Below are 27356 nucleotides of genomic sequence, written 5' to 3'. Positions count from 1 at the left end.
GGTTGCCAGATCTTATACATTTGATATTTGAACTTGATCTCCTATATCATATTTGAATAGCATATAATTTTCAAAAATCTCTTTGTTTGAATAATAAAGTTTAAAATGTGCTGTGTACCTCAAACATTTCTGGCAACCATAGTGGCCGCACATTTTATGAAAATGTCGTGATAACTTGAAACGATGCTTGAATCAAATTCTTTACACAATCTCGTAATGGGGATTGTTTTTTTTTGGTCAACCCTTCAGGGGCTGAGATTTTTAAAACCGGTGATCGGGGACCACATTTTGTGAGGATATCGTGATAACTGGAAACGATGTTTGAATCAAATTCTTTACACGATCTCGTAATGGGGATTGTTTTTTTGGCAGCATAGAAATGATGTACGGTCAGCCGTTGTGTAGGAAGTTCACGAGCACAGAATGCGATTTTCGAGACGGTCGGTTAACGCTTGAGGGGATGCGATGTTTTAAACTGAGGTTTGGGGAGGACCATTTACGAGAATGTTGTAATACGCAGCAATCAATAAATCTCGCAGCCTTTCCCCAATTTTGAACAGTCCGAGAACTTTTCCGACATATTAATTACTTCAACAAATTGCCAGTGGCGACATTTATGATACATTAATACTTATGGCGACAGTCCAAAAATATGGGTTACTTCAACGAATTGCTGGTGCACGAATAAAAATGGGGCGAGGACTGAATTTCGCGGAAACGATTGCGTGTGTGATACTTATGGCGAAGGGTGTACCCATACGTGGACCTCGTTATCAAACGGTCGGTTCGAAGCGAGCATGACACACAGCCGTGCACCATGAAAACAAACAGTTCAGAATGAAAGGGGGTTAGCTGCGAGAGAGAGAGAGAAAGAGAAAGAGCTACACGCTAGGCTAACGGATAGTGCGCGATAGAAAGAGAACAACGAACGAGAGAGAAAGAGAGACTGAAGCGGTACAAGATGCAGGAGAAGGAGCTAAACATTCGCTAGCAGAGAAAGCCAGACCTTCGTGCGTTGAGCGGCGACACTCGCAAATCAGACACAGAGAGACCGCTATCGAATCGGCAGGATACTAAACTTCAAAGTTGTATCGATGGAAAACGAACAGCTGACGACGACGACGACGTTGATTCGAATAACATGCATACCTCGCTCGGTCTTATCAGCTCGCTATGGCAACTGTTATTGTCTTCGATTATTTTCTTCTCCAGCTGGATAGAGCGCGGCCTTCGCGATACTTGATCCTTGCCGTGCAAACATTTTTGCTGAACCCACACCGGTTCTTATATGTATACTTTCATCAAACGTGAACGAAAATGTGGAAACGGATATCACCGGTGGGTAATATGATTTATGTTTCGCCTAAATATAGCATGAATCGCTCAGCTGTTCGTTTTCCATCGGTTTAATATTCGGGTCGAACAAAAAGTCTTCTCGTTTTATATCCGTGGCGAGTGGTGGTAAAATAGTGCAATGTTCTCGTTGGAAAATATTTGTGTTTATAAATAGTTCGATCCTTTGTCTATATGCAGGTAAAATTACAGGTTGCAGCAATGTGCGATGACATTGTGACGAACGGGTGAAAATTCTATATAAACACGCGGGGACCGATGAAGTTAAAATTGTATACTAGCTACCTGACTGCTTGTATAGTCAAAATCAAGAGGTAGTCAGGTATACGTACGAATCCTTTAATAGCGTAAAGTATGTTTGGACCTAAGAGGTTCCAACAATAGAGCCGGTATTAAAAATGCGACACAGGTAGCCAGACACCGGCTGGCTACGCACAAGGACCAACCTCCCACTCCTCGCACCGAACCCCAATAAAAATAAAAGAGAAAACCATATCGTAAAGACATTAAATCGTATACCAACGCTGGTCGAGGACCCGACCCAAATCACATTGAAAGCAAAAGCAACCCTGTGGACTGTGGATTCTATGCATTTATGACGATTCTAGGACACCGTAAGATTAAGACGAGTCAAGGACATCGTAAAGCTAAGACGATTTAGGAACACCGTAAAATTAAGACGATTCAAGGATATCGGATGCATTATTCCCAGCTTACACAGACAGCGGATTTGAAACGGTAAAAGCATTGCTGGATATTTTAAAATATGTTATATTATTTTCACTGTGTAAAATGTACTAAGAAAATAAATATCTATTTCACTGCAGTTTGTCGCAATACAGGTAAGAAATGTGTATTTTGCAACAAACTGCAGTGAAATGGAAATCTATTTTCATCTTCTAATATAAATTTTTCTAACAGTTTCGCTATTTTATTTAAACCCTTGTCCTACGATTTACTTCACGGAATTCAGTGATTAGAACTTTCTTTGTCGTTCACAATTTCCTGAAAAAGAAGAAAATTTGTATCTATTCTACGCCTGCGTGTTCTCCACTAACTATTAGAATTTCATTACGGTTTAAAGAAAATGGAATCTTCATCACCAGTCCGCCACGATATTATTGTAGGGCAAGGGGTTAAATCACAGCTGCTTCATTGTTGTCATAAAATCCGCAGTCCGGTGATTATAAATCGTATTTCAACGGTGTGGATCGAGAATCGCGCGGATGTTAAAACGAGAAGACTATCGTTCTGATCGTGTCCGCAAAAAGCACAGTGTTGCATCCCGGCTTACCTGACAGTGGAGAAGGTGGTGTATGGAAACATATTGGTCCTGGTCCGTGTCCAGGCTGATGGTTCAGCTGCTGTTTGTGTTAGCACACAGCCTCTTCCTGAGCCCTGAGCCTCGTAGTCCTTGGAGGAGGCAGGCTCAGTCTCTTTGTTAGGATTGGAAATTCGTTGGAAGGCTTGAATGCTCACAGGTTAAACGAACCACGCGCGACGACCGCTGTTCTCCGAAGCGGTGGGATGCAGGCGCACTGGGCAAGTTCAAGGTCGCGAGGATGTTCGCCGAGGATCGTAGTGGCAAGAAGGACGCAGGACGCGACGCGCGGGGTGTCGCGACTCGCCGCCGCCAAAACAACGAACCGAACACTGTTTTACTTTTTTTCTCGGCGGGTTCGTCAAACTGAACTAAAACAAGAACCGTAACCTTACTGTATCGTGTCGGCGTGTCGACGGAACAGAACCGTGCTCCTTCGAAACAAAGGGACTACTGACGGTCCGTAGAGCCGGTCCACGGCCAGATCGGGCCTTTCCTCCGCATACAGGGAACCGTAGAAAGGGAACGCTCAGCGCGCGGCAAAGCGCGAACCTTGCAGCAGGATCAAAACGGCGAGAGCCGGTTACCGACGCGCGGTCACGGTTTTTTTTTTCTTTGTTTATTTGTTTATCGAGATCCGATTCTGCACCGAAGCTTATCCTCTCCGCTGCTTGCGTACGCTTATCCTCTGTAAGTGTTTGGACACACTCGACACACAGACTTCACAAAAACACTGTAGCTTGTTACGCGCACCAGAACGGTTTATAGGTTAAGTTCGAAAGCACCCGGGCACTGTGTGTGACGGAACGGCGTCGGTCCGCGTCTCTACGATCCTCGCGGTTCGCAGTGTGGCAGCTGTGCGCTCGCCGCCTTGTTCCCGATGGTGGGGAGAGAGACCGTGAGCAGGAGAGAGAGAGAGGCAGTGAGAACGAGCGAGTGAGTGTACAGGGGAGAGGGGATGGTCGAGAGGAACGCGGCTGGAACCAGAACCAAAGGTCCTCGCCGGAGAATGGTGGGGCGAGGGGACACGGAGAGAGCAGATTGCCCGAACCGAGGGATACGAAGTAGGGGTAGGTTAGGTTGGGACACCTGGAGGGAGTCGCGAGCGCACCCCTATGCGAACGTGGCCGAGACGCGTACTATACGGACACCGGTGCCTTTGTCACGGTGCAATGCCGCCAGTCCGACGTGTTCTCTGCTTAAATAGTTGTGCTTGTCTGCGACATTCAATTGCTGCACTCGAAAATAGTGCAGTTTTGTCACCCCCTTCCCCGCCCCAGTAGGGTGAACATGTGGTCTTTGCTGTGGAGAATGCGATTTTCGAGACGGGGTCGGTCAACCCTTGAGGGGATGCGATTTTTAAAACCGGAGATCGGGGAGCACATTTTATGGGGATGTCGTGATAACTTGAAACGATGTTTGAATGAAATTCTTTACATGATGTTGTAATGGGGATTCTTCTTTTTTTGCAGCATAGAAATTGTTTGAATAAAATTCTTTACATGATCTCGTAATGGGGATTGTTTTTTTTTGGGGTCCCATGGAAATCACCGACACAGATTTCTCCGACTCCAGATTTGTCCGACAACGATTTTGACCGACAACAAATTTGATCCACAACGACTTGAGACACAGTATGACAATATTGTATGATAATACTGTACGATAATATATACTGTGGTCGTCTTAAGTTGTTGTGGATCAAATTCGTTGTCGGTCAAAATTGTTGTCGGTCAAATTCGTTGTCGGTTAAAGGCGTTGTCGGGCAAATCTGGAGTCGGAGCAATGTTATCGGCGAAAACTGTGTCAGAGAAGTCTGTGTCGGTGATTTCCATGGGACCCGTTTTTTTGCAGCATAGAAATTGTTTGAATACAATTCTTTACATGATCTTGTAATGAGGATTGTTGTTTTTTTTTTGCAGCATAGAAATTATGTACGGTCAGCCGTTGTGTAGGAGGTTCATGAGCACAGAATGCGATTTTCGAGACCGGTCGGTTAACCTTTGAGGGGATGTGATTTCTTAAACTGAGGTTTGGGTAGGACATTTATGAGAATGTTGTATGTAATACGCAGCAATCAATAAAGTTCTTCAGTTGATCTTTTAATGGGGATCATTGTTTGAATGATGTACGGTAAGTCGTGTAGGATGTTCACGTAAAATGCAAGCCAACGGCTAGTCCTTTTCCCATGTCTTCGCAGAGTCAACTGCGATAGAAGCTAATCCTATCGATTAGAACTAGCCGCCTCGAGTAGCCGGTGTCTGCCCGCAACACCGGCTCTAATCCGAGTGTACTGACCGAATTTGAACCTAGGCTGCGGGTCCTGAATTCGACGACCTTTGATGTCGCGCGTTCGCGAAGCAGTTAATGTAGTTGCAGATTTTTAATCTAATATAGAATTGGAGAACAAATCTCCGATTTATTACAGGACACGGAACAGACCACGCCTGAACAGGACAAGTCACGCCTCCTCGGGGCACTTTGCGGACGCGAAAAGGACAAGCGTCGTGATTTCCGTGGCTGAATTGTTAGGGGACGCAGAGTTTAAACCAGAAACGGTCTTCTATCTCTTTGCCTGACACTATTTGCCATGAGCCTTCAACGCGAAACAGAGTGTGCTCTCGGTGCGGAGAGGGCTTACCGCCCACTCTCGGCTTACACGATACTTTGTTCCATTTTATTCTTCGTTGGCACCGTGGCAGACACGTTAGACAGCGGTCTTTCCAAGGACCGAGGCGGGATGGTACGAGACTGGGATACCGTTTGTATCCAGAGCGCGAACGTGGCTACACGAAACCGCGGGTTCTGCTACTTCACCGAAGCCCTTTCTACGAGAGGACCACTCGATTCGACGAGGGTTCTCGTGTTCGTGCAACGAATTACGTAGCCGGAGGCGGAAAGGATCAAGGATCCTAATTGATAACACGTACCGCCTCTCGACGTTCTTGTCGCGTGTGTCCCGAAAAGACGTGCCCACTCGAGAGAGCCTATCTCTCGCATCTTCCACGGAAAAACGTGGGTCGAGACCAACGTCCTCTCGCAGGAACTATCGGGAACGCGCGGGCGATCCACGGACACGTGTGCATTCAGCGTACAAAGGGACGCGTGGGCTCATGAGGAAATCGCCGCGGAACCGGATAAACGCGGGTTACGCAACCGATCGATTCTCGCGCACGACTGTGACCCGTGATTGCGGAGGCAATCACTGCAATCCTGTGGAACAGCTACGATCGTGATCATAACAGCCACTATCGTGCGAAGGAAAAAGTTGCTGAGAATGTAGAGATTTAAAAAAAAATCATCGAAATAGGTAGCTGCAGCTTCATCCGCGGCTGCAACGGATGTCGGGGTCGGGCTCTTCCGCGGCCCGGGAAACTTTCGGAACGGCCTGGCACAAACTTTTCGAATTAGCCCGCTCGAGTATCTTTGTTCGATACGATCGCTGACCAGAAATTCCACGACGATCGAAACCCTCGGCGGAAGAACCTAACTTCTGCAGTCGACCGCGGCTTTAGGGACGACCAATCGGCTGGAACGATGTCTCGCGAGAGCTCCGTGCTGCTAGTAAATCGTGAACGTAATCGCGGTTGCATTTTTCCCTGTCCGACTAATTCCTTGCCGCGGAGCGCGACAGAGAACCGTCTCTCTTTTTGCTCGGGAATTACGTGGTGGAACGCGAGCGGGGCAGGTCAGGATCGAGACCGAGCTGGCCGGCCTCCAAGTTGTCGGCCAGATTCTGGACGCGCGCGTTTCACTCGACCCAAGGTAAATGTGTCGGGCGCTGTTCGACGGGAGAGTGCGTGCACGTGTACACCTCGCCGTGTCGTGCGTGCCTCGCAACGCGGCAACCAACCAACGAAAACGCCCGAGGGGGAAACCACGTTATCGCGAACGATGATTCACTCGCGCGTGCCTCGATGTCTGCCTCGACTTTTGATCGATGCTCGATCCAAAGATACAAACCAGACCCCACTCGATGGACGCGCACTTTTACCCGCGATTGATGGGCGGTCAAGTCCCCCGCCGATTGCCTTTCACTCTGTCTGGGCGCAACGCGTCTCTAAGACTACTTCTGCGAAATGTTCATTGGTCCTCGAACAATTCCCCACCGATTCCTGGAAGCCTTTCATTTTCTCTGGCCACTATGTGTCTCTAAGACTGCATTTGCAAAATATTTAGTAGTCCCCCGACAGTTTCTCACCGACTCCTAGAAGCCTTCCACTCTGCCTGGGCACTATGTGTCTCTAAGACTGCATTTGCAAAATGGTAGACTGTGCGGATTTTATGCATTTCTGGCAAAAATGGGTAAGCGCAATTGAAAGCAATGGATATATTAAAAAGATTTAAGGAGATCGGCGTATTGGTCTCAGCTTAATCAGATAATCAAAAGAAGAAAGAAATTTCTATTTCGCTCCGGTGTCTTACAATTAATGTAGACATTTTTGATTTTGCATAAAGATCCGCAGTCCAGTTATTAGTCTTCAGACAGTTTCCCACCGATTCCTAGAAGCCTTCCAGTCTGCCTGAGCACTTTGTGTCTCTAAGACTGCATTTGCAAAATGGTATATTGCGGATTTTATGCATTTCTGGCAAAAATGGGTAAGCGCAATTGAAAGCAATGGATATATTAAAAAGATTTAAGGAGATCGGCGTATTGGTCTCAGCTTAATCAGATAATCAAAAGAAGAGAGAAATTTCTACTTCGCTCCGGTGTCTTACAATTAATGTAGACATTTTTGATTTTGCATAAAGATCCGCAGTCTAGTTATTAGTCTTCAGACAGTTTCCCACCGATTCCTAGAAGCCTTCCACTCTGTCTGGGGGCTATGTGTCTCCAAGACTGCTTTCACGAAACGTTTATTAGTTCTCAGACAGTTTCCCACCGATTGTTCAGTGATTTTCGAGCACGAAGCTCTCGGTCCCTAACTGGACGCAATATCTGAACTGAAGGGCCACTTTAAAAGTTGCTCGAGGGTTTCTTTGTGTCTTCAGCTGCGCATTGTAGCGAGCAGATAGTGTCATTCCGAAAGCGACACTCTATTTCCTCAGACAGCTGTTACAGCTCCGTTACCTGTCGCGCACCTAGATGAAATTCATCCTCAAGGTACACGTGCCCGTTCAGATTATTCCGTATTCTCGTGCATCGTATCCTCGAGCGAGAAACGAGCTACCCACGCTTTGTAGGCGATCCCGTACGAATTCGCGGATTGCGAATATTGGCTTTGCCGAATATTGCGAATATCGATGTAGATACGCGGCACCGCTGCTACCCGGAAATATCGAAACGATATTCAGCACGGCGACAACACCGTTACCTGTACACATACTACACTTTTTACCAGCCGATTCCGCAATCGGAAATCAACCGGGATTTCTAGAACTCCGAGGTTTATTATTCTGCGAACCATCGCGCGAACGTCAGTTGGAATCGACGTGCGAGGGGATTGGTCGAATCGGTGGAACATTCGACACCGTGTATATTTCGCTTGGTCCCGAACGCCTTCCAGCAGGATCGGGTGAAGACAAAAAGCAGGAAGTGCTCTCTCGGACTTCCTCTCGTCCGGGTAACCCGAACCGTCGACAAGGGAAGACTCTGTATCAGGGGGAGAGAGCACGAGAGACACTTGCGGTGCTTCCATCGTCGCCGCCGGTTGAAACCTATCCCTCTTTCGTCTCGCTCCTTTCCCGTGACTTCCACCGGCCGCACCGCCGTGAGACGCGCGATTTTATTACGCAAATTGAATTTGCACGACGCGACTCACTCACCAGTCCTGCCCTCCCACCCTCCTCCTCCTCCTCCTCCTCTCTTTCTCCTTGGGGAGCAAACGTCGCGGATCGAGCTAACGAACTATGCTGTAATTGATTCCGTCGAACAGACATCCGAGGGCCCGTTAAACGCCTCGAATCGGTAGCTGTCGCGAGGAATTCTCCGCGAGAACGGCCTGTGCATCGACCAGCAGGGAATTTCATCGAATTAGACGCCGTGGGACCACCTCCAGCGATCGATTCGCGGCCGCTTTCAACGTCGCTGAATCTTTTTCAGCCTAACGACGAAGCCCCGCAATCGGACCACTTCGATTTCAATGCGGCCGAGAGCTCGATCAAACCGTCTGACAGAGATCGAACATCGATTTTCGGGAATTAACCGTTTATAGAGAAAATTGAGTAGATGAAATTCGAAATTGTAGGAGAACTTTGGAAACTGAAGATGTCAATATATGATTTCTCATCCAGTAAAATTATTGAGGGAAGGGAGAACATTCTACTTGGTTTCTATGTCTTGCAATCGTCTGGTGATGAGAAATTCTTCATTGTTCCTGCTGAATAAATGTGAAGACGTAAGTCAGTTATGGATTCTTCGGCACGTGATTAGATTAATTCTTGAATCGAAATCGACCCAGGTCCTTCCCCAGTTAAAACACCAGTCGGAGTCTTCGAGCTCCGAGGAAACGCATGAAGAATACCGATAACGTCAAAACTGAAATGGTTACGGCCGTGGGAAAGAATGGGCGGCGGCTGTGCAGCTAGAAACGTTGCAGCGTTTTCCGTACGGTCGGGGGCCGCGATTAAGCAGCAGGCTTCGCTACGAATTCTAAGCGGCTTCGCGCGGCCGTTTAAATATCACGGAAATTGAATCTATAAATTTCTCGTCGCCATAAATCCCGCGATTTACCGCGCGTAAACTCGCTCTCGCTCGCGGGACCAAAACTGCGAAGCGAACGAGTCGAATGAAACCGGTTGAATAGAATACTACGACGTTCGGGAGAATGGAAAAAATGTTTCAAAACGATTTATTTGTTGTCTATACACTTGTCTGGCTCTTCTAATTGCTTTTTCAAAGTGAAGAGCAACTAGGCCACGCCTCCTCAGACCACTCCCACCGAGGCCCCGCCTACTTGTCACACTTTGCACGGAGGGGTCAAGATAGTCTTCTGTGCCCGTCAATACTGAATTTACAGGGTGACAAGTTTCCATCTTTAACGTAATTTTCCCCGGAACTTGGCCCTTAAGGGCACTGCGAGGCACTCCCTGGGCAAGTTGTTGCAGTTACCCAATCGCGCCATCTGCTCAGAAGTGAATTACGATTTACCAGTGATCATAGGCAGGATATTTCCTCGGTGAAAGGCAATTTCAAGTTTTATTCAAGAAAAAATATCATCTCTCCACTGGTACTCGCGAGGCACGTTATTTACCCGGGAAACGGGACGCGAGATTACGTCGTACGACGTAAACCACGGATCTACAGAGTCTCATAAAAGGAGAATACATCGGGGCTTCATCTCGTACAAGTTTCAGGGAACGTTTCCTCGTGACGAACTCCCCGAGAAGCGCATGTATCTTCCATGGGCGGCGAATCACGACGCGAGAGTCGTTCCGATGAGATTCCACCGAATCGAAAGACTCGGGCGGCGAGAAGAAAATTCGGAGAAATTGTTACCCCTAATAGAGTGTGACACGAGCAAATTTCCACAGTCTTTTCGTTGGTCGAGCAATTTTCCGAGGGAAATCGAGTTTGATCAGTCGGTGATTTCGAAGATGAATTCCACAAACTTGGGGATTATCGAGTGGCCTCCAATTAGAAAACTATGGAGGGTAGAATGGAACGGGCATTCCGCGCCTAAATGGGTTAAGTATGTGTTCCGCGGTGGCTGCCGGAGGAAAGTAAGAACGGAACGAAGGAAGAAGAGACGAAAGGAAGCGGACGAAGCCGTGGGGGTTGGGCCGTAAGTAGTAAAGTACGGCTTGTGTCTGGCGCGGCGGCAGTCCGCCGTGCCAGCCGGTGCACGTCGTCGTGACGAGAATGCGTGCGCGAGAACGATTCCTATCCCCGCCGCCATTTCGCGATTTACTGCTTACCGTTCGCCGTTTGCATCCACCACGCCCTCTTCCCTCTTCCATCCGGCGAAATTATACGGCGAACAGAAACTCCCGGCGAACGAAATCTTGGCCGACTTTTGGCCCGGCGCGGCGCGGCGCGGCGCTCGTAACAGTTTCTCAGACGCGCGATGCTCATCGGTGACAAGGTCGCCGATTCGACGTTTTATCCCTCCCTCAACACACTGGGTCTCCTTACTACGCCCAACTGCGCAACTTTTCATTGAAATTCATCAACAGGAAATTGAAAAGAATAAGTCGGACGCCTATGTAGTCTCAAAAGATATAAAAAAAAACTTTTTAAAAACCACGCTTATATTAAAATACACTAAAAAGGAGAAATTAATCTTCTTCCTGGTTCTCCATAAAATACCGAATCCTGTTAAATGATTAATAATATTTTTCCCCAAAATTCTTTAATAAAAAATTTAATATAAATTTAAATAAAATCATGACATTAGTGACTATTAAAATAGAAGCGTGGAGCACCGACGAAGTTTACGTCAATATAGTTTAGCGCTCCACGCTTTTATTTTTATAGTCACTAATGTCATGATTTTATTTAAATTTATATTAAATTTTTCTATCTGTTCCGACACTAATTTTATAACAGAAGAAATTTTGAACTGATTGCTTAAAATTTTGGGGAAAAATATTATTAATCATTTAACTGGATTCAGTATTTTATGGAGAACCAGGAAAATAATTATTTTCTCCTTTTTAGTGCATTTTAATATAAGCGTAGTTTTCAAAAATTATTTTTTCAATATTTTATTTTCTACTTTTATTGTCATCGGAAGCAAGTATGTATACAAAATTTCAGCAAGATTGGACTATGGGAAGAGATTGAAAATTCGATTACAAGATTTGACGCGTACAACAACACGCCGAGTTAATATAAGCGTGCAAAAAAGAAATAAAACATTACCGAAGCAGTGGGTGTGTGTGATAACAATTTAAAGCACGATCAAAATTTCGGCACGGTGCTGTTCGAGAAAACCGACGCCGGTAAGCAGTGCTGGACCTCGGAGGAGTTTATTTTGTTACATAGCAGACGGATGTTTCAAGATTTACTGCCGGAGGTAATTCGAATCCCTAACTGTGCATCCTTAACCAGTAACTTTATTTTGTTCAAACATATACAGGGTGTCCTGCTGTATTGAGATCAGAAGAATATCTCGGAAGACTTTGTCGTTATCAAAAAACTGTTCCTACGAAAGTTGTTTGGTACAGCAATTTTTCGACTCGCCTCAGAGTCACCACTCGAGTGTTAATCGTTAAAACATTGGGTCAAAATGGACCCGGGTTCCGCCGTCCAGGTGGTAACCGATTCGTGCTTGATTTATTTGATCAATGATTAGGTGGTCTGATACTATCCTTGCACGGCGTGGAAGGAGATCAATAATGATAAACAAGCCCGTGCATTGTCATGCAAATGGACGTCGTTTGGAATCGAGTAAAAATTTGCTCTTTTACAAGCTGGATTCAGATTTTTATTGATCACCAATAGACTGCGGATTTCTCTGCGTTTATGAAGAAATTGTCTGGATAAAATATGAAACAGTAGAGGATACGAAAAATATTGCAATGCTGTTTTCAATGCAAGAAACTCATTAAGGGAACATTTTTATTGTGCATAAAGATCCACAGTCTGATCATCGAGATTGCGATAAATGTGACGATAAATCACTCGCTATTCTTCATGCAAAGTACACATTTTTATCGATTGGTTTACAAGATGGATGATGGTGATTAATTTGTGCATTTAAGTTCGATTTGCTGGGTTTTCCAGGAGCGAAGCTGAAGAAGCTGGATCGTTGATGAGAAAGACAAGGTCGATCGGACGCGACGTTGGTCTGGCGTGGGAGGACGCAGAATCGCGTGAACCGAGTCGGTGTCGGTCCGGGATATCCTGGCAGGTATATCGCGCGACGAGATCGTTACCAAAACCCTGTCGTACCATCGACTCTCCGGCCCCGTTTCGAGCTTGATACGGTATCGATTCGAGGAGGCCTAGAGACTCGCGGAGACGGCGGAACAGAGCGAGAGAGAGAGAGAGAGACAGAAAGAGGGGTGGGGGCAGAGGAAAAGGAAAAGGAAATAGGCAGAGAAGAAAGAATAGGCCGACCGAATGGAGTTCGAGAACGAGACCGAGAAGGACGAGAAGGGAACCGGCGGAACAGAGGAGACGAAGAAAGAGAGGGAGAGAGAGAAGGTACGCGAGACGGGCAAGAGCGAGCGAGAAAGTAGTATTCTCCTCGCACGACAAAAGTACGGGTCTTCGTTACCCTTATCGGACACCGGAACCAGTATCGACAGCCCCCGGGGTCATTCCGATCGAAGAATCGTCGGCGGAGTCGAAGCCTCGGCTGCGAGGAAAATCGGAATTAGAAAGGTGACTGAAAATCTGGCCACCCTTGCCACCCCTGGACGTCATGCTCGCAGAATCATTTCCTCCCCCACGGGACGAATAATCGTCGTTCACCACCGACTGGCGAAGTCGCGACGTTAGAAAGCGAAAACTGGTCGCATCGATTGTTTCGAGGCTTGAAACGCGACGATCGATGCGAAAGGTGACTCGCGGATTCGATTCTCGTTCGCGGTCGACTCGCGCGTTCCTTCGTTCCTACCCTCCCCGCCGTTCCCATCCGTATTTTCTCGACGATTTATTCGCAAACGACGAACGTATTACGGTCTCACGGACGACAGAGACATATCCAGGAGGGGAAGCGAGCGTTATCGGTGAAATGTCTGCCGGCCGCCTATTTATAGTCGACTTGATGGCACGAATGCACTCTTTAAACTCGCATTTCCGCGGTAAACGGAGAGGAACGGGGATCACGCAGAGAAAGCAAGCCATCCGTGCAGACGTTAATTCGAGCGTGTCGCCAGGTCTCAGGATATAGTATATTCCAGCGGTTGAATTTCGCTGGCTTTCAGCTTCTCCTAGGCTCTCCTTCCTCCTGTGCTCTCCTCCCCCCGTCACGAACCTTCTGCGGGCTTTTCAATTTTTCCATTTGAAAAATCAACCGGAATCCCATGACATTGGCGACGATCTTTCGACGGTCTCGGCGCGCGAGAGCCACCGTCGAGCAATTAATTAACACCGTAAACAGTCTTCATAATTCACCGTGTGTACGCGACTTAATGTGGCCCCCGTCAAGCTGCCGCGCTGAATGTCAACGCGACTCCGAACTTGCCAAAGTGAATTTGCCGAGTCCTTCCATCAAGAGACGGAATTCCGGGAAAATTCTTTAAACGAAAATCTTAGCCCGGAATTTGCTGAATACACTTTAGAAAATCTTGATTTGCACAATAAATGGCGCTGCGTGTGTGGATAATTTTAATCGATTGAAAATAATACGTTGACGTGCTTCAATTCTTTCGACCTGCCCACTGTTTAACCTTCAATTACTCCACTTGCTACAGAACTGGTTGCATGGAACTTTACATTGCTCCAACATAAATCAATTTTTATTCCGTGAAACAACTACTTCGATGCTGAATAAATATTTGCTAATGTGCCCGACACCTTTGTTTATGCTCCAGGCGCTAAATTTAAAGTTTTCAGATTGTACATAATATTAGATGATTGCATAAGTTCGTGACCGATTTGAAAATAAAACTCAATGGTCAAATTTTAAAGATTTGGTTGAAGATTGGTTAAATTAAAATTAAAAAATGGTCAAATTTTCGACAATTAGAAAAGAATGGTGACTATATGTATAATTGATTTAAAAAGTTGTATTCTTTAAAATCTGACCATTGAATTTCACTTTCAAATCGTGCACAAACTTATGCAATCATCTAATATAAATAATCGAGGACAATACGTTCCTTGAAATTATAATAAAATATACGTGGTGGTCTCCGGCCTAGATAGAATCAAAGGAAAGTAAAGATAAACTTGTTCAACAACAATTGCCTTGAAGGGAATAATCTGGATTCGGAGAAATTAATAAAGTAAAAGTTAAAGTGCACACCGTTCGATGCCGGTGTACGGACTCGTTCGCACGAAATTGCGAAAGTTCGTCGACGAAAGAAAGAACAGGAAGCGAGCGACGCGATTTTGGCTGTTTAATTCCGCGGGCGAGTTATCGTTATCGCTCGCGGGAGAAAGGAGCGTCGAAGAGTACGAGAGCAGCGCCGACATCAGCATCAGCCACCGACGGCCTTTATAATTCAGTATCGTCTATTTGCTCGGGCGAAATCGCGGCAGCGTGGCAGGCAACGCGTTTCAACGAGAAGAGCTGCTCTTACGAGGCTGCGAACTGCCTTTACAACTCCCCCGGGACCGGAAGAATCATGGTTTCGTAAACACAGTGGCCCGTTTCGCCACGATGAATCCTTGCTCTCGCGTCTTTCCCGTATCTCGTCCAGTCTTATCGGGTCTCTCTCCAACCTATTTTCCATCGGCGAGAAAACTGAATTTTTCCCGGATCCACCGGACACCTTTCGCGCGATTCTGATCAGGCGGCAATTTCCAAAGGATCATTTTCAAGTGGCGAACGACAAAGACGCCGGGATCGAATGATGGGAATGTTGGAGATGGTCTCGATTAGAGATGATCACGACTGTGATCCTAACTTTTTAATCTCGAGTCGTAGTAATTCTTCATTTTTGAGTTAAAAAATTGTATTATTTATGTAAGTAGTAGGAAGGTATAGACAATTTCTTATTTAAATACCAATACCAGACAATACGTTACTTAATCATGATAATTCATGGTATGAATAATGATAAATCGTAGATCGTGATTATTTCACGATCACGATTGTAATCCTATCTTTTTTTATCTCAAGTTAAAAAATCGTAGATTTGTCATATTCTTTGTTTCTTTCTTTTATTGGATTTCTATTTTGCTTTTTATGTTAAGTGTATTTATATATATTTTTATATTACATATTATTTATATAAGACATATAAATATATTTGTGTTAAGTTTTTATACATTATTTGTATATCTTTTATGTATACAATGTACCACACAACATATAAAAAATTTTAAACTGAACTTTCTTTTACAATTCATAGTCATTAGTTATTACTAATTATTAATTTGTTCATTATTCTTCTTGTTTTTATTTTTTGCTATGTAACATGTCTCGAGAACATAGACTTCTATATGTATACAGTGACCAAGACCAGTTATGTTCCTATTCTCTGCACCATTAAGAAGCGATCACGAAAAATCACGGATCACTGTGAGAGATCACCGTGATTTGGAACGAACGTGATCGAATGACGAGTGATTCGGAAGTATCCCATCCCATCTCTAGTCTCGATCGTGATGAATCGTAATGGACGACTCACTGACTTTCAATATTGAGACCGCGTTTATACGATTTCAGTCGAAGTTTAATATCGGTGTACGTACAGTTCGCTTTCGTCATAAACTCGCACGTCGCGAAATCTCCAAAAAAAATTCAATGTCGCGTGTACTCGCAAAGGAGGTTATAGTTGATCTAATTTAACGGATCACGCTGTTTGAACAGGTGAATGCCTCCACCGCATTGTTTTCCAAGTTTTTGAATAAAAGATAATAACTCTAGCCCGAGCGCTCGATTTTTGCCAGACCGAAAGAACGGTCCTTATCGATCATCGAAAATTCCAGCGGCTTTCCAGCGGGATTTTAATTGATAGCGAGTCGCGTGACGGATGCGAGGCCAGGCAGACTCTCGCGGATCTTGGTCTCGATAAATTTCGATGGGTTTAATTGCCGGCGCGGGTGTTCCTTCCAATCGCGGTCCGATTGATCGTCGCCGATGCGACGCGTCACGGGTTCCACTCGACACGGAATCGCGGCACGTACACCGGGGCTTGCTCCTCTGTTGTTCGAAGTTATTAAACTTTATCGGTCGGAAGAACAGATCGCCGGGCGGCACACGTCGAGTGCCCGGCGAAACTGGAACAGTTCCGGCGATCGATGATCGATTGCGCCCGAAGAGCACGCTCGGCGCTTATTATCGCCGCTACCCAACCCCTTGTAATTATAATGTAATTAATTTCGTTATTCTGCAATTCATCCGGCACAAGCGTGCGCGTCGCCCCGCCTTGTTACTCTCCGAACGTAATTGAGACGAGCGATATGCTCCTCTTCCGCTCGAGGATCGAGAGCACCCTCTCGCGGACTCGGAAACGCTGCACCGTAATTATCGTATAGCGCGCCAGTCATATTCCAGATCGGTGCGCTACTTCTCCAGCCTGGAGAGAAACGTCTCTGAACCGAAAATCACTTTCGTGTCCGCACACAGACTCCGAGTTTCCCTTGGAATCGATTTTCGCGAGCGCCCGCGCGTTTCCAAATCGGCTTATCGTTCCTGCGCGCATAAAATAATAACTTCGAGACGCAGAACGAATTTAAAATCTCCAGCGCACAGTGATCGATTCCTCGATTCTAGGTGGACAAAATGGTAAATTTGATCAACTTCAGATATCTTCGCTGCCGTTCTATTTTGTTCACGAACATTAATTTATTCGATATATAACGTAATATTTCCATTGCACGTGGTTATTACGACGATAATACGGTGCTAAAGTTTTGCCTGTGCGAAATACTATAAATAAGCTAATTCTTCTTCATCGTATAACTTGTTTGTTTGTTGTTTAAATTATTATGTAAATTATTTTTCCGTGTAAATCATATACAACAGGTTAACTAATAATATTATTTAAGAAGAGGTCAAATAGTATAACTTAGTTTTCCCGGACTCGGCCGGACTTGGTTCTTTCATAGTTTTGAAGAATACTTATTTCAAAACAATGATACTAAATATCGTTGACACGTTTTGCCCCGTTTGTCATTTATATCATTTTTTAGAAAAGACATGGAGTATGCCACCTATTTTATGTGGTATTGAAATTGACGATAGAAAGTTTACAGAATATGTACTTCAGACTGCGAGAATTACATATGAAAATTATAATTTATAATAATTTAGAATATCCACACCTTTTTTTTGTAATTTTGTATTATATTTTTGTAGAACTTTATCTAATTTTTAAATATGAGTTAAGATTAATTCTTTCCATTTTGTGTATTGTTTATTCACGTATTTAAACAAAAACCATAAAATATTTAATTTATGTTATTTTCACAAACGTTACAATGAATTGTTATATTTGTCCATTTTAAATAAATGATATAATTCGTTTAAATTCATGTGGTTTTTATACGCTTGTCATGATTTCTGAGAAATAAAACGTTATTACTACAAGAGAACACAAAAATTTGAATTTTGTCCACCTAGAATCGAGGAATCGATCACTGTGCAGCGTTATCCTCTCGGACGAAGAATAAGATTAGAGAGCAGTGCCAAGGGTTTGCGGTGCATGAAGTTTGAAGCGTGTAGGAGCGTAACCAAGCCGAACAATAAGAAAGTTGATCGATCGCGGACATTGACGGGGTGGCGCCGTAGCTCGGTGCACTCGTGTCGCAAGGTTCATCGAGGAACGTTCACCGGTGCATCGCGACGTATTTTAGGTCAGCGAGTCTCTCCTCCTCTCTTCTTTCTCTCTCGCTGCACCGCCTTACTGTTACGCGGGAAAAATTGCGACTCAGCTTCTCGGTTATTTCGTCGGAATCGCGGCGCGCCGCGCTGTAATTAAAACGCGGGCCTCCGCGGCAGCTGCGGCTGTTGCAGCGCGGTGGTCCAACTATCGGGAATTTTTTCCATTCCTTCGACACAACCCCCGACACTATGGATACAGGCGGTGTCGTGATTCGCGGATTATCGCATTCTTCCAAATTTCTTCCCCCGATATTACTCTTCGATCGAATACCTAGCTCGAACGATATTGCGCTTGTTACGATTAGGAAAAAAATAGAAGGATAATACACGGCAACGGAGGTAGAAACGGAGAAGCTTTGACGGATGAAATCGCGTCTCGTATTTGCCGAGGTCGACGAGAAGCAGTCGCGATACGCGATCCGTATCTCGAAAGCATCGACGAAGCCTATCGTTGTACGCTCCCGGTCGATCTGCGAACGCTGAGCCGCTTCCGAAGGATTATGGCCGCGCGCATCCTCGCCGTGCAATATTCACGATAACGCCGCCACGACACAGAAACGCTGTCGCGTATCATGCAGACCTTCGCGAAAAATCCGGGAGGCAAGCATTCTTAACGATCCCGCGTTTTGTCGTTTCTGCCAATCATTTTATAAAACGCGGACAATCAATCCGTCGGGGACGATGTCGCTGCCTCAAAACGACTCTGAGAAATGTTTCGAAATTGGTTGCGGGCGGTAAGATTATTATTGTCTTTCTGGAATTTGAACACAGCAATCGGGGAAAGACATATACATACCGGAGAAAGGTCTGGCAAAATTGTTATCTATAGTAAATTTCTCCCATTAGCTACAAAAATTGACATTATTCAGTTATCGGGACAGATATTATCAAGATGATATAAAGATTATTCTACAGAAGATGACTGCGATGTTAAAAAAAGTAACGAAGAAGAAAATGATGAAAAATGCTATGGAAATAGCAATAAATAAATATCTGCAAGAACCTGAAGAAGTGACTTCCTCTAGTCCTCCAACATTAAAGAGGAAGTTTTTAGTCTTAGAGGCTGCAAATAGAAGAACCAAATATTTATATTTATTATTTAATGCTTTAAAGAGAATTAAGCCCAGTTCAGTAGCAAGTGAGCAAGTTTTGTGTCCGAAATAAGGACACGACTGAGCAATAAATCCATTGACGTTCTTTGCTTTTCTAAGTCATATTTTATTAAACACAGAAAAAGGTAAAATAATAATTTACATAAATATAAAACATCTGTTAATTTCTGTCATTTTTATGGGTATGATTTCGTTAATTTTTTATGTTAATACTTTTATGTATGTACGTATATGTGTACCTTATGTTTTTCTTTCTTGTAATTTTCAATTATCATAAATAAAAAAAATTAAAAACTTCTATTTTAAGCTGTAAATATGTCATGTTTTTTATCTGTAAAAATTCGAACCCGGTTTAAGCCGGTTTCATGGAAAAGTCAGAATTCGAAAACTGGTTTTTTGAAAAAACGGAGAAACATTAAAAATTGTTTACCAGAAGCAAACAGTCGGATTGCTATTGACCGCATTTTAGAGACTGAAGACAGCTAGAGAAAAATTGTACCAGAAGCAAACAGGCAATTCATCGTCGTCCCTGAAGATGCCAAATCGCGCGCAGCAGTTGACTGCATAAGCTTCACGAAACCGGACGCAATAGCGGTCGTGTGTGTGCCTATAGAGAATTTCTGGCGAGTTGCAATTTTCGTGTCGCGTGTCGCGAGGAAAACAGGTCTGCAACGTAAACAACCGGGACGGGTTGACATTAGAAGATTTTAGCCGCCACCCACGTTATTCCAGGCGCCGAATTCTCGTCGCGTGGGCCGGTGCACCTGCCGTGTACTCGTAAAACGATTTAGCACCGGCCACCGTGTTCGCGTACCCACCGTTGACAGGGATCGAGACGACGGTGTCCCCTCCTTCCTGAATGAATCTACGAAAATAGTCTGCGTCGACGACAGCTGCCTCGAGAACACAACAAAGTGGCGACCACCGCTGACCAAGAGTCCACCCGACAGAGAACAGTTAATAACGGGTAATTGAGCTTATTATCGTGTCCGTTTAGCGGTGAATTATGACCACAACAGCCAGAGAATTCGATCAGAATTATCGGCCACGGATATACCCGTCCACAAACGAATCTCCGTTAATCTCTCTCTCTCTCTCTCTCGTCGCGAATGATTGATACGTTCTATTAACGAGGATCTAATACGAATTTTTCAGAAGCACTTCACCGAGGCTGCGAGAGCGGAGCGGCTCCACAAAAGGAATCGTTGAGCGAGACAGAGGGAGAGAGAAAGAGGGATCGTCCTCTCGCTGCGAATGAAAAATGCAACGACGATCGCCCAGAAATAATTTCCACGGTAAAGCGGCAGAATGGTGCGCGGCCGGACCTGCCGCTTTTCAAGTAAATGATAAAGTGTAGGTGTTGACGTAGATATCTCGCTCTGTTGGCCCCGGGGACACGCCTACCGAGCACACCGAGACGCGAGACGTCGTCTATTCTTCTATCTCCACTTTTGATGCCGTTCGAGAAGATCCTCAGCGAAGTACGGAATCTAATTATTCTAGCGAAAAGGAAACAATTTACAACGAAGAGTCGCTGCGATCTTCAAAGCTAGATTCTCCGTCGATGTAGAATGGAAGACGAGAGCGACGAGACTGCGTTAGTACGACTAACGTCGGACGCGTTATTGTAGTGCAAAAATAAGAGTATTCAGTATTCGAAACTGAGAAAATCTCGGAAAATGTTTTCGCCCCTCAACTTTGGGGATTGTTAAAAATATGGACCATTGTTGTACGAAATATTCTATCCTACCACACAAGTTCCATGGAAATCTGTTTGTGTAAGTTGAATCTACTGCACGAAGCAGGAGAAAATAAAGAAGAACGGACCACAAAACGAGAAGTCGCGTGGAGTAAAAACACACCATAAAGAACGGGAACATACGGGACGTATTTAGATGATTTTTAGTAGAAGCTGGAAGCTGTATATTCCATTTCACGCGGAAGCAGGTGCGCAAAAATGTCGCAGCTTTATTATCCGTAATAAAAATATGATAATAACGATGGACGCGACACTGGAAGATGGACTTCCAAAATATTTCTACGTAACCTGTGACACTTCTAAATTTTTGATGGAGTTGCGTCGATTCTGCGACACTGAATCCCGTAGGCGAGTCACGCGAGCCCCAGCGTCTCCCTGTTTCCCGACGCACAAGAGACGCATAAATTACTATAATCCGGGGCCCGGGTATAAAAGAGCTGGTGTAGTCACGGTTCGGGGATCACGATCGAGACTTCGTCCCACGCGCGTCCACTCGCAAGAGCGAGAGCATGATTACCGTTTTCCTCGTTCGATCCACCGAATCCCGGAGCGAGCGCGCGCGCGCGGCGTAGGTCAGGAACAAAGGAAGTCTGCGAAGAAAGAGTTAATCGCGGCTTCCTGCCTGTCCTGTCGAGGAGGAGCGCGAAAAAAAAGGGAGCGGTTCCGTTTGTAAAATTGCGACGCGCTTCCCTTGAAAAGGGGGCTTTAATCAAAAAGTTCGCGAGCAGTACATTCGGTGGAACGAGGGAGGGGATTGAGCAGGGGGCGAGTGAGACGGAGAGAAAAAAGAGAAAGAGAGTCCTAGTTTTTTATCCGACCGAACTCGCGTCCGACCTTTCTCGTGGGGGACGCGTTCATAGGGATGGCAACGATCACGCATTGTCCGTCTTCACTTTGTTCCTCGTATCGACTGCAAACCCCTTGCCGGGGCAGAGAGACTGGACGTCCAAGCTCGAGACGTCTCTCGATTGTCCGAGATTGGAATCAGGACTTTGAAAAATCGAACGGAGGACTCGTGATGGAACGATTTCCGTAGGTAGTGGGTCCCTGTCGTCCCCAATGGAAATCACTACGTTCTGCCTTTTACAGCAATAACAGACTGCCGGAACTTTATGGAAAATAAACGAGAGATTTCAATCTTGATATCATCATTAGGTTGGAGTGAATGTTCTGTCGTGTGTTAAATGAAAATGAGAAACACATGCTGCTAGTTAGTCATTGGGAAACAAGAATTGATAGGTTGTCTGAAAGATGGCAACAAGTTGTTACAAATAATGGGAATTATATTGAAATGTTTTAGACAGAATTTTCGCTCCAACCAAATATAAAGTAATACATATCGGGTGGCATTCTAATGCTCGTTTCTAATGTTAGCTCGGACGGTGTTAAAGGGTGGAAAGATTCGAAGAGGCAGGCGTCAGAAGAGATCCGGTTTCCCGTCCGCAAGAAAACTCGCAGCAGCCTTTTTATCGCGGAATTACACCGCTCCGGTTCATCCGAGCAGAGAAAAGCGCCGCGGAAAGATACCCGCGACCTGGCCGAAATTCGGTCCGCGCCAATTACCGTGCGCGGGGAACGTGTTTCGTCCTCTTTGAAGCGTATTTCGGGGCTTTTCGTTACGCGCAACAATGGCCCGTGCCCGCTTTCTTTGGCCCATTATGCCTCTCTCCACCGACGCTTCCGCTATTTTCTGGCCGCGCGAGACCGCCTCTAAGGTGGATTCGGATGGTGTCCCCAGATTCCCGTTGACAATGCCCGAAACTGGCAACCCGCGGGAAACGTCTTCGAACCAATTTCCATTGCTCCCCCAAAGAGACCGCTAACTCTGAGGGACACTCGTTTGTCTTACTAAAATGTTCCACGGAAATCCAGTTTGAAATACACCCTTAAAATAATAAATCCCACGCCTGAGGAACACAGTTACATTATACGTATGCACATTTATCAGCGTATTTTAGTCCCTGCACGAATTCTTACGAATTTTTTCGAAGAAAATTATTGGGCCCTTTGGATTAGAATTTTTTGGCCAGCCGGCTGAAGAAATAAAACGTTTCAACCCCTTACCGTATCAATTACCGTTCGAATTAATCTGTTAGTCCTTCTGGTTCTCGCAACGAATTCTTACAAATTTTTTCTGGGAGAACTGTTGAACCCTTTGCATTAGAATTTGTTGACTACCCGACTGAAAAAATGAACCGCTTCAACCCCTTACCGTATCAATTACCGTTCGATTTAATCTGTTAGTCCTTCTGGTCCTCGCACGAATTTTTACGAATTTTTTCTGGGAGAACTGTTGCACCCTTTGCATTAGATTTTTTTGACTAGCCGACTGAACGAATAAAACGTTTCAACCCCTTACCGTATCAATTACCTGTTAGTCATTCAGTCGCTAAATTCTCAGACGGAGATCCTTTCCTGTTGCGACTGTCCTCGTGTCCGACGAGGGAGTCGATGAAAAAAGGTAACGAGGTTTAAGGGTCGTCGATAATTATCGCCACGTGATCAGCGTTTCTCGAGCAGAGTATCAAAACTTCGTCTCGTTGGGAATCCCTGGCGCGGATCGATCAAAGACAACTTTTGGCTTCTGATCAAGAATGTCGTCCGGCCGAGGATAATTGCATCGCGACGGGGGTGCACACAAAAATTAGGGAGCAAAGTAGAAATCGATGTCGGAGGAGTAGTATCGTCCGACCGGTGACGAATGTGGCGTAGAATCGATTAACCCTCTAGTAAATCTTTTCGTTGACTTTGCTATCTGTCTACCCGTTTCCTCGACGTTTCTCGAAGCACGGATGTTGCTTCACGTCGAGAGGGAGGGTGCAAAGTCACCCCCAAAAACCGTCGAAAATCTTGGTTGCGAAGAGAGATCCACCATGGGATCCCATCTTCTTCCTCTTCTTACACACACGATTGCATGCACTACTTAGGACAGGTCTACCTCCAACGAAGCTTCCAACGGGACACTACGGGGCGCTTAAAACACGGCATTGGTCGCATTCGGCGCGGCTGACACGCTGGATCCCTTCAAAAGTCTCCGAAATCATCAAAAACTGCCTTGATAAGATTTCCCGCCGACTCCATTTTCTCATAAATACGCGAAACCCGCAGTCTAGGCCTTCAAGCAACCTTGAACTATCTAACAAATCAAGGTAAATCAGCATTATCGAAAATCATATCGTTTCAGCGAAATTGCGGGTTCGCATGCGATCCACCAGGATCCAACGTGTCACAGAGGGTTTGGCTACAAGGCAAGGGATTGGATCAACGCGAGGATCCAGCGTATAGAGCGGATCGGCTCAGATCTTTTCTTCGCGAGATGACGAAGCCGTCTCTGCACATGATTCGCCTGATAGGTCGCTACGAACGTCGTGGCAACCTCCAGGCTTCGCGAAGCTTATCAGAGAGAGAGGAAGAGAGAGAGAGAGAAAGTGAGAGAGACAGTACGCGACTTTTAAGAGGCTTCTACTACCGGCGAGTGATCGAAGGACGCGAGACAGCCCGTTATCGTAAAGTGACTTACCAGTTCTCCAGGATGCCGACGTTCGAGAAGTTCGGTGGAAAGCTCGCGGCCGCCATCGGTGGTCGCGGCTGCGCCCTGTCCGTCCTGTCACTTCCGGTGCTCCTTAGTGCTGCGACGCGTCCCTGGAATCGCAAAAGACCCAGCCATTAAATCCTGCTGCTCCCTTCGGGGCTCCGCGAGTCACCCAACGGGTGTCCTCGAAATCGCCAATTCCAGAAACAGGCTGATTAAACACTTCTTTGCTGCTACGTGATTTTAGATAAAGAGACTATGCTCGTAAAAGGCTTAAAGACTGAAATGAATCCAGCCATGACTAGATCATTAATTTATCCCAACAATAAGGAAGACGAAGTATCCCTTCTTAATCCAAACAGATGCATCGAACAGCGCAGAACAAATCAAGAGATCCGCCGCGGTTTTCTAACATCTGGAGAAGAGACAGGAGTTTGCAGATACGTGCCGGACTAATTGCGAAAGTTGCGAGTTAGGGGTGTCTTTCCGGACTTCTAGGCTACCTCGTATGCAGTCGGGGGCGGTTCGTTAGAGATGAAGCGAGAGGAACGGGTGGGCCGCGGAATCCGCTTCGCGATACATTCTCTCCATTTACCGCGTCGAACCGTGGTCTCGTGGAAATACTCGCGCGAAGGAAAGAGAGAGGAGAGAGAGAGAGAGAGCGTTTCTCTCTGTTGCGCGCACGCCTTCGACGCTCTTCCTTTCTCGCATTATTATCTTTCTACTTTCGGTCGGGTCTGCGTCGCACCGGCACCCGGTATCGGTAATGAACGATCTATTGTGCTGGTAGGTGCTCTTTCAAACAGCAAGAGAGACGAGATAAGAGGGTGAGGAGCGGCTGCCGAGAGCGAGACCAAGAGACCGCCACTGAACCAGAAAGAGAAAAAGGGAGAGGGAGAGGGTGGTTAGGGGGTGGCATAGAAGAGGTATGAAAACGGCACTCGTTAATGGACTCCCACCAGACTCCCTCAGCCTCGTCCCCACCCCCTTCCTCCCTATCAGTCGCTTTCTCCATCCCTTTTCCCGAACCGTTCCTCTCGCCTACTTTCATTCTATCCTCTCCCACCCGTAGTTCTTTAGCCATCCGCGATTCGCTCGGTCTCCTTCGTCCCTTGGCTCGTCTCGTCGCGTTCCTTCATCCACTGTACTACCTCGCTGGTTGGTACACTATCCTTCTTCATCCCCTGTCAGCTCTTTATCCGACCGAAACAGCCGCCAGTGGATTCGTTACACGCGTAAGTTCCTGCCGAGCGCGTGTATCATTATCAGCGGCGCCTAAAAGAATAGCTGAGAGCTGAATCATTGATTCGAGCGGATCTAGCAACGAGGACCTGGCTGAGGACCAGGACTTACTGCGGAAAGGGGTGGTTAGTGTCAATTTCAACCCCTAAGGATAATGAGTATGATCATTCCACTGTCTAACCCTCCTGCAGACACAGGAACGTACAAATGAGCTCGGAGCTCTAGTAATTAACGCGACGACTAGACCCATTAGTTATATGTAGGTGACACAATTCTTCATGCACGGATGTTCCCTGTCGATTCTAACGATCCTGGAATTCTAAGCGGAAACATGGAGTAAGGTCATCGAAGAGGAGCATAGCAACGAGCGAGGCGGACCAAGATCTGCGTGGAAAAAATGGAGAAGGAAACGTGGTGCGGTAGGAAAAGAGAAAAAGAGAAGGAGAGGAGGATTGTTACCGAGGGAAACTGCTTCCTCGGCGATGCTCCGGGCAGGTCTCGTGTACGGTCCATTGTTCCCGGTTCGGAGCCGGTCGATATCGCGTTAAAATCGTAACGAGATTCCGTTCCGACGCGCAAAATCGACCGATACCGATTCCCCGAGTCTCGTTCGCGTTTCAGCGAATCTTGGAGTCCGAGAACAACCGGTGTTAATATTCAGCGTTCCCGTAATTGCCGTTTCCTTAAAAAGCGGAGAGGCGTGATATACACCTCGGCGAGCGCCGGTACCGCCGTGATAAATAATGGCGGAGACGACGGTTTTGCATAAACATTTCCGCGAGGCCTCATAACTCAGGAGAGAGAGGGAGAGGGGAGCTTGAAAGCTCGCTCGCGAGAGTTGCATGCAAATTCCATAGGAGCTGGAATGTTTCTCGGCGCGATCCAAATTAACCGGCTAATGGGAAAATTATTTGGCCGATTGCTCCGTTCCGTGTGATAATGAACGGATCATCTCCGAGTTACGCGGGAATTTCATAGCGGTCGATGGGACCGTCTTCTCCTCGGGAACAGGATGAATCCTTGATTAGCTCTCCGTGTAAATTATCGCCCGTTGACCCAGTTGCGATCATCTCGAGCACATCGTGCCGGTCCCCGCCGCCATCATCGATCCGGTGAAAAATTTCCGAATCGCTAGCGAACCGGCCGAGGCTCGCTCGGCTTTATCGCTGCCAAGTACAAAGAACCCTTTGCTACCGCTCCTGAATTATTACAGGACATTAACTTGCGGAACGGTATACGTTACAGACAGAGCCGGTGCTGAACGTAAAAGTATCGGCTCCGGATAATTACGTGTATCGAATTCGCGCGATTACATGTTTGCTGAACCGCCGTTCGCTGCGAGCACGACAGACGCAACATTTGTTAATAACACTGTATTAATCTCTTTGATACGGAAAGGAAACAATTATCGGAAAATAGCTGAGCATGCGGCCGCGTTTACAGTGGGAATTGCGAGCGGGTTTTTTGTCCCTATGATTCTGTTTGGTCTCTGCTGGATGTTCCTTATTACCGCGGGGGTTTATGCATTTCCGGCGGATATGAACGCGTGCAATTCAAATCGGAGATTTCTCGAAACAATTTCAGAACGCCGATCCATTATTCTCGTTGAAATTTTTGTAGGGATCTTGGGTGAATAGGGAGTTTTCTTTCA

At 46.0% G+C, this 27356-nt stretch overlaps 1 protein-coding gene across 6 annotated transcripts in view; it reads right to left on the bottom strand.

Annotated features, from left to right (window-relative positions):
- Positions 1-27356, bottom strand: part of Msi (RNA-binding protein musashi) — a 154784-nt gene that overhangs the window by 56821 nt on the left and 70607 nt on the right. For 4 of the 6 annotated variants that reach the window (XM_076437667.1, XM_076437662.1, XM_076437664.1 and 1 more), the window contains one exon: positions 24452-24573. Coding sequence is in view for 4 of the 6 variants with exons in the window: in XM_076437662.1 (XP_076293777.1) it covers positions 24452-24507 (56 nt within the window). In the remaining 2 variants the exon portion in view is untranslated. Of the gene's footprint in view, positions 1-2647; positions 12715-24451; positions 24574-27356 lie in introns of those variants that run through there. The other 2 variants (XM_076437666.1, XM_076437665.1) reach the window with 1 other exon arrangement.

This window comes from Lasioglossum baleicum, chromosome 14, assembly GCF_051020765.1.
Source record: "Lasioglossum baleicum chromosome 14, iyLasBale1, whole genome shotgun sequence".
In the NCBI taxonomy this organism is placed as follows: Eukaryota; Metazoa; Arthropoda; class Insecta; order Hymenoptera; family Halictidae; genus Lasioglossum; species Lasioglossum baleicum.
Note: the sequence above shows the minus strand (reverse complement) of the source record. Positions and strands in the feature narration are given on the sequence as shown.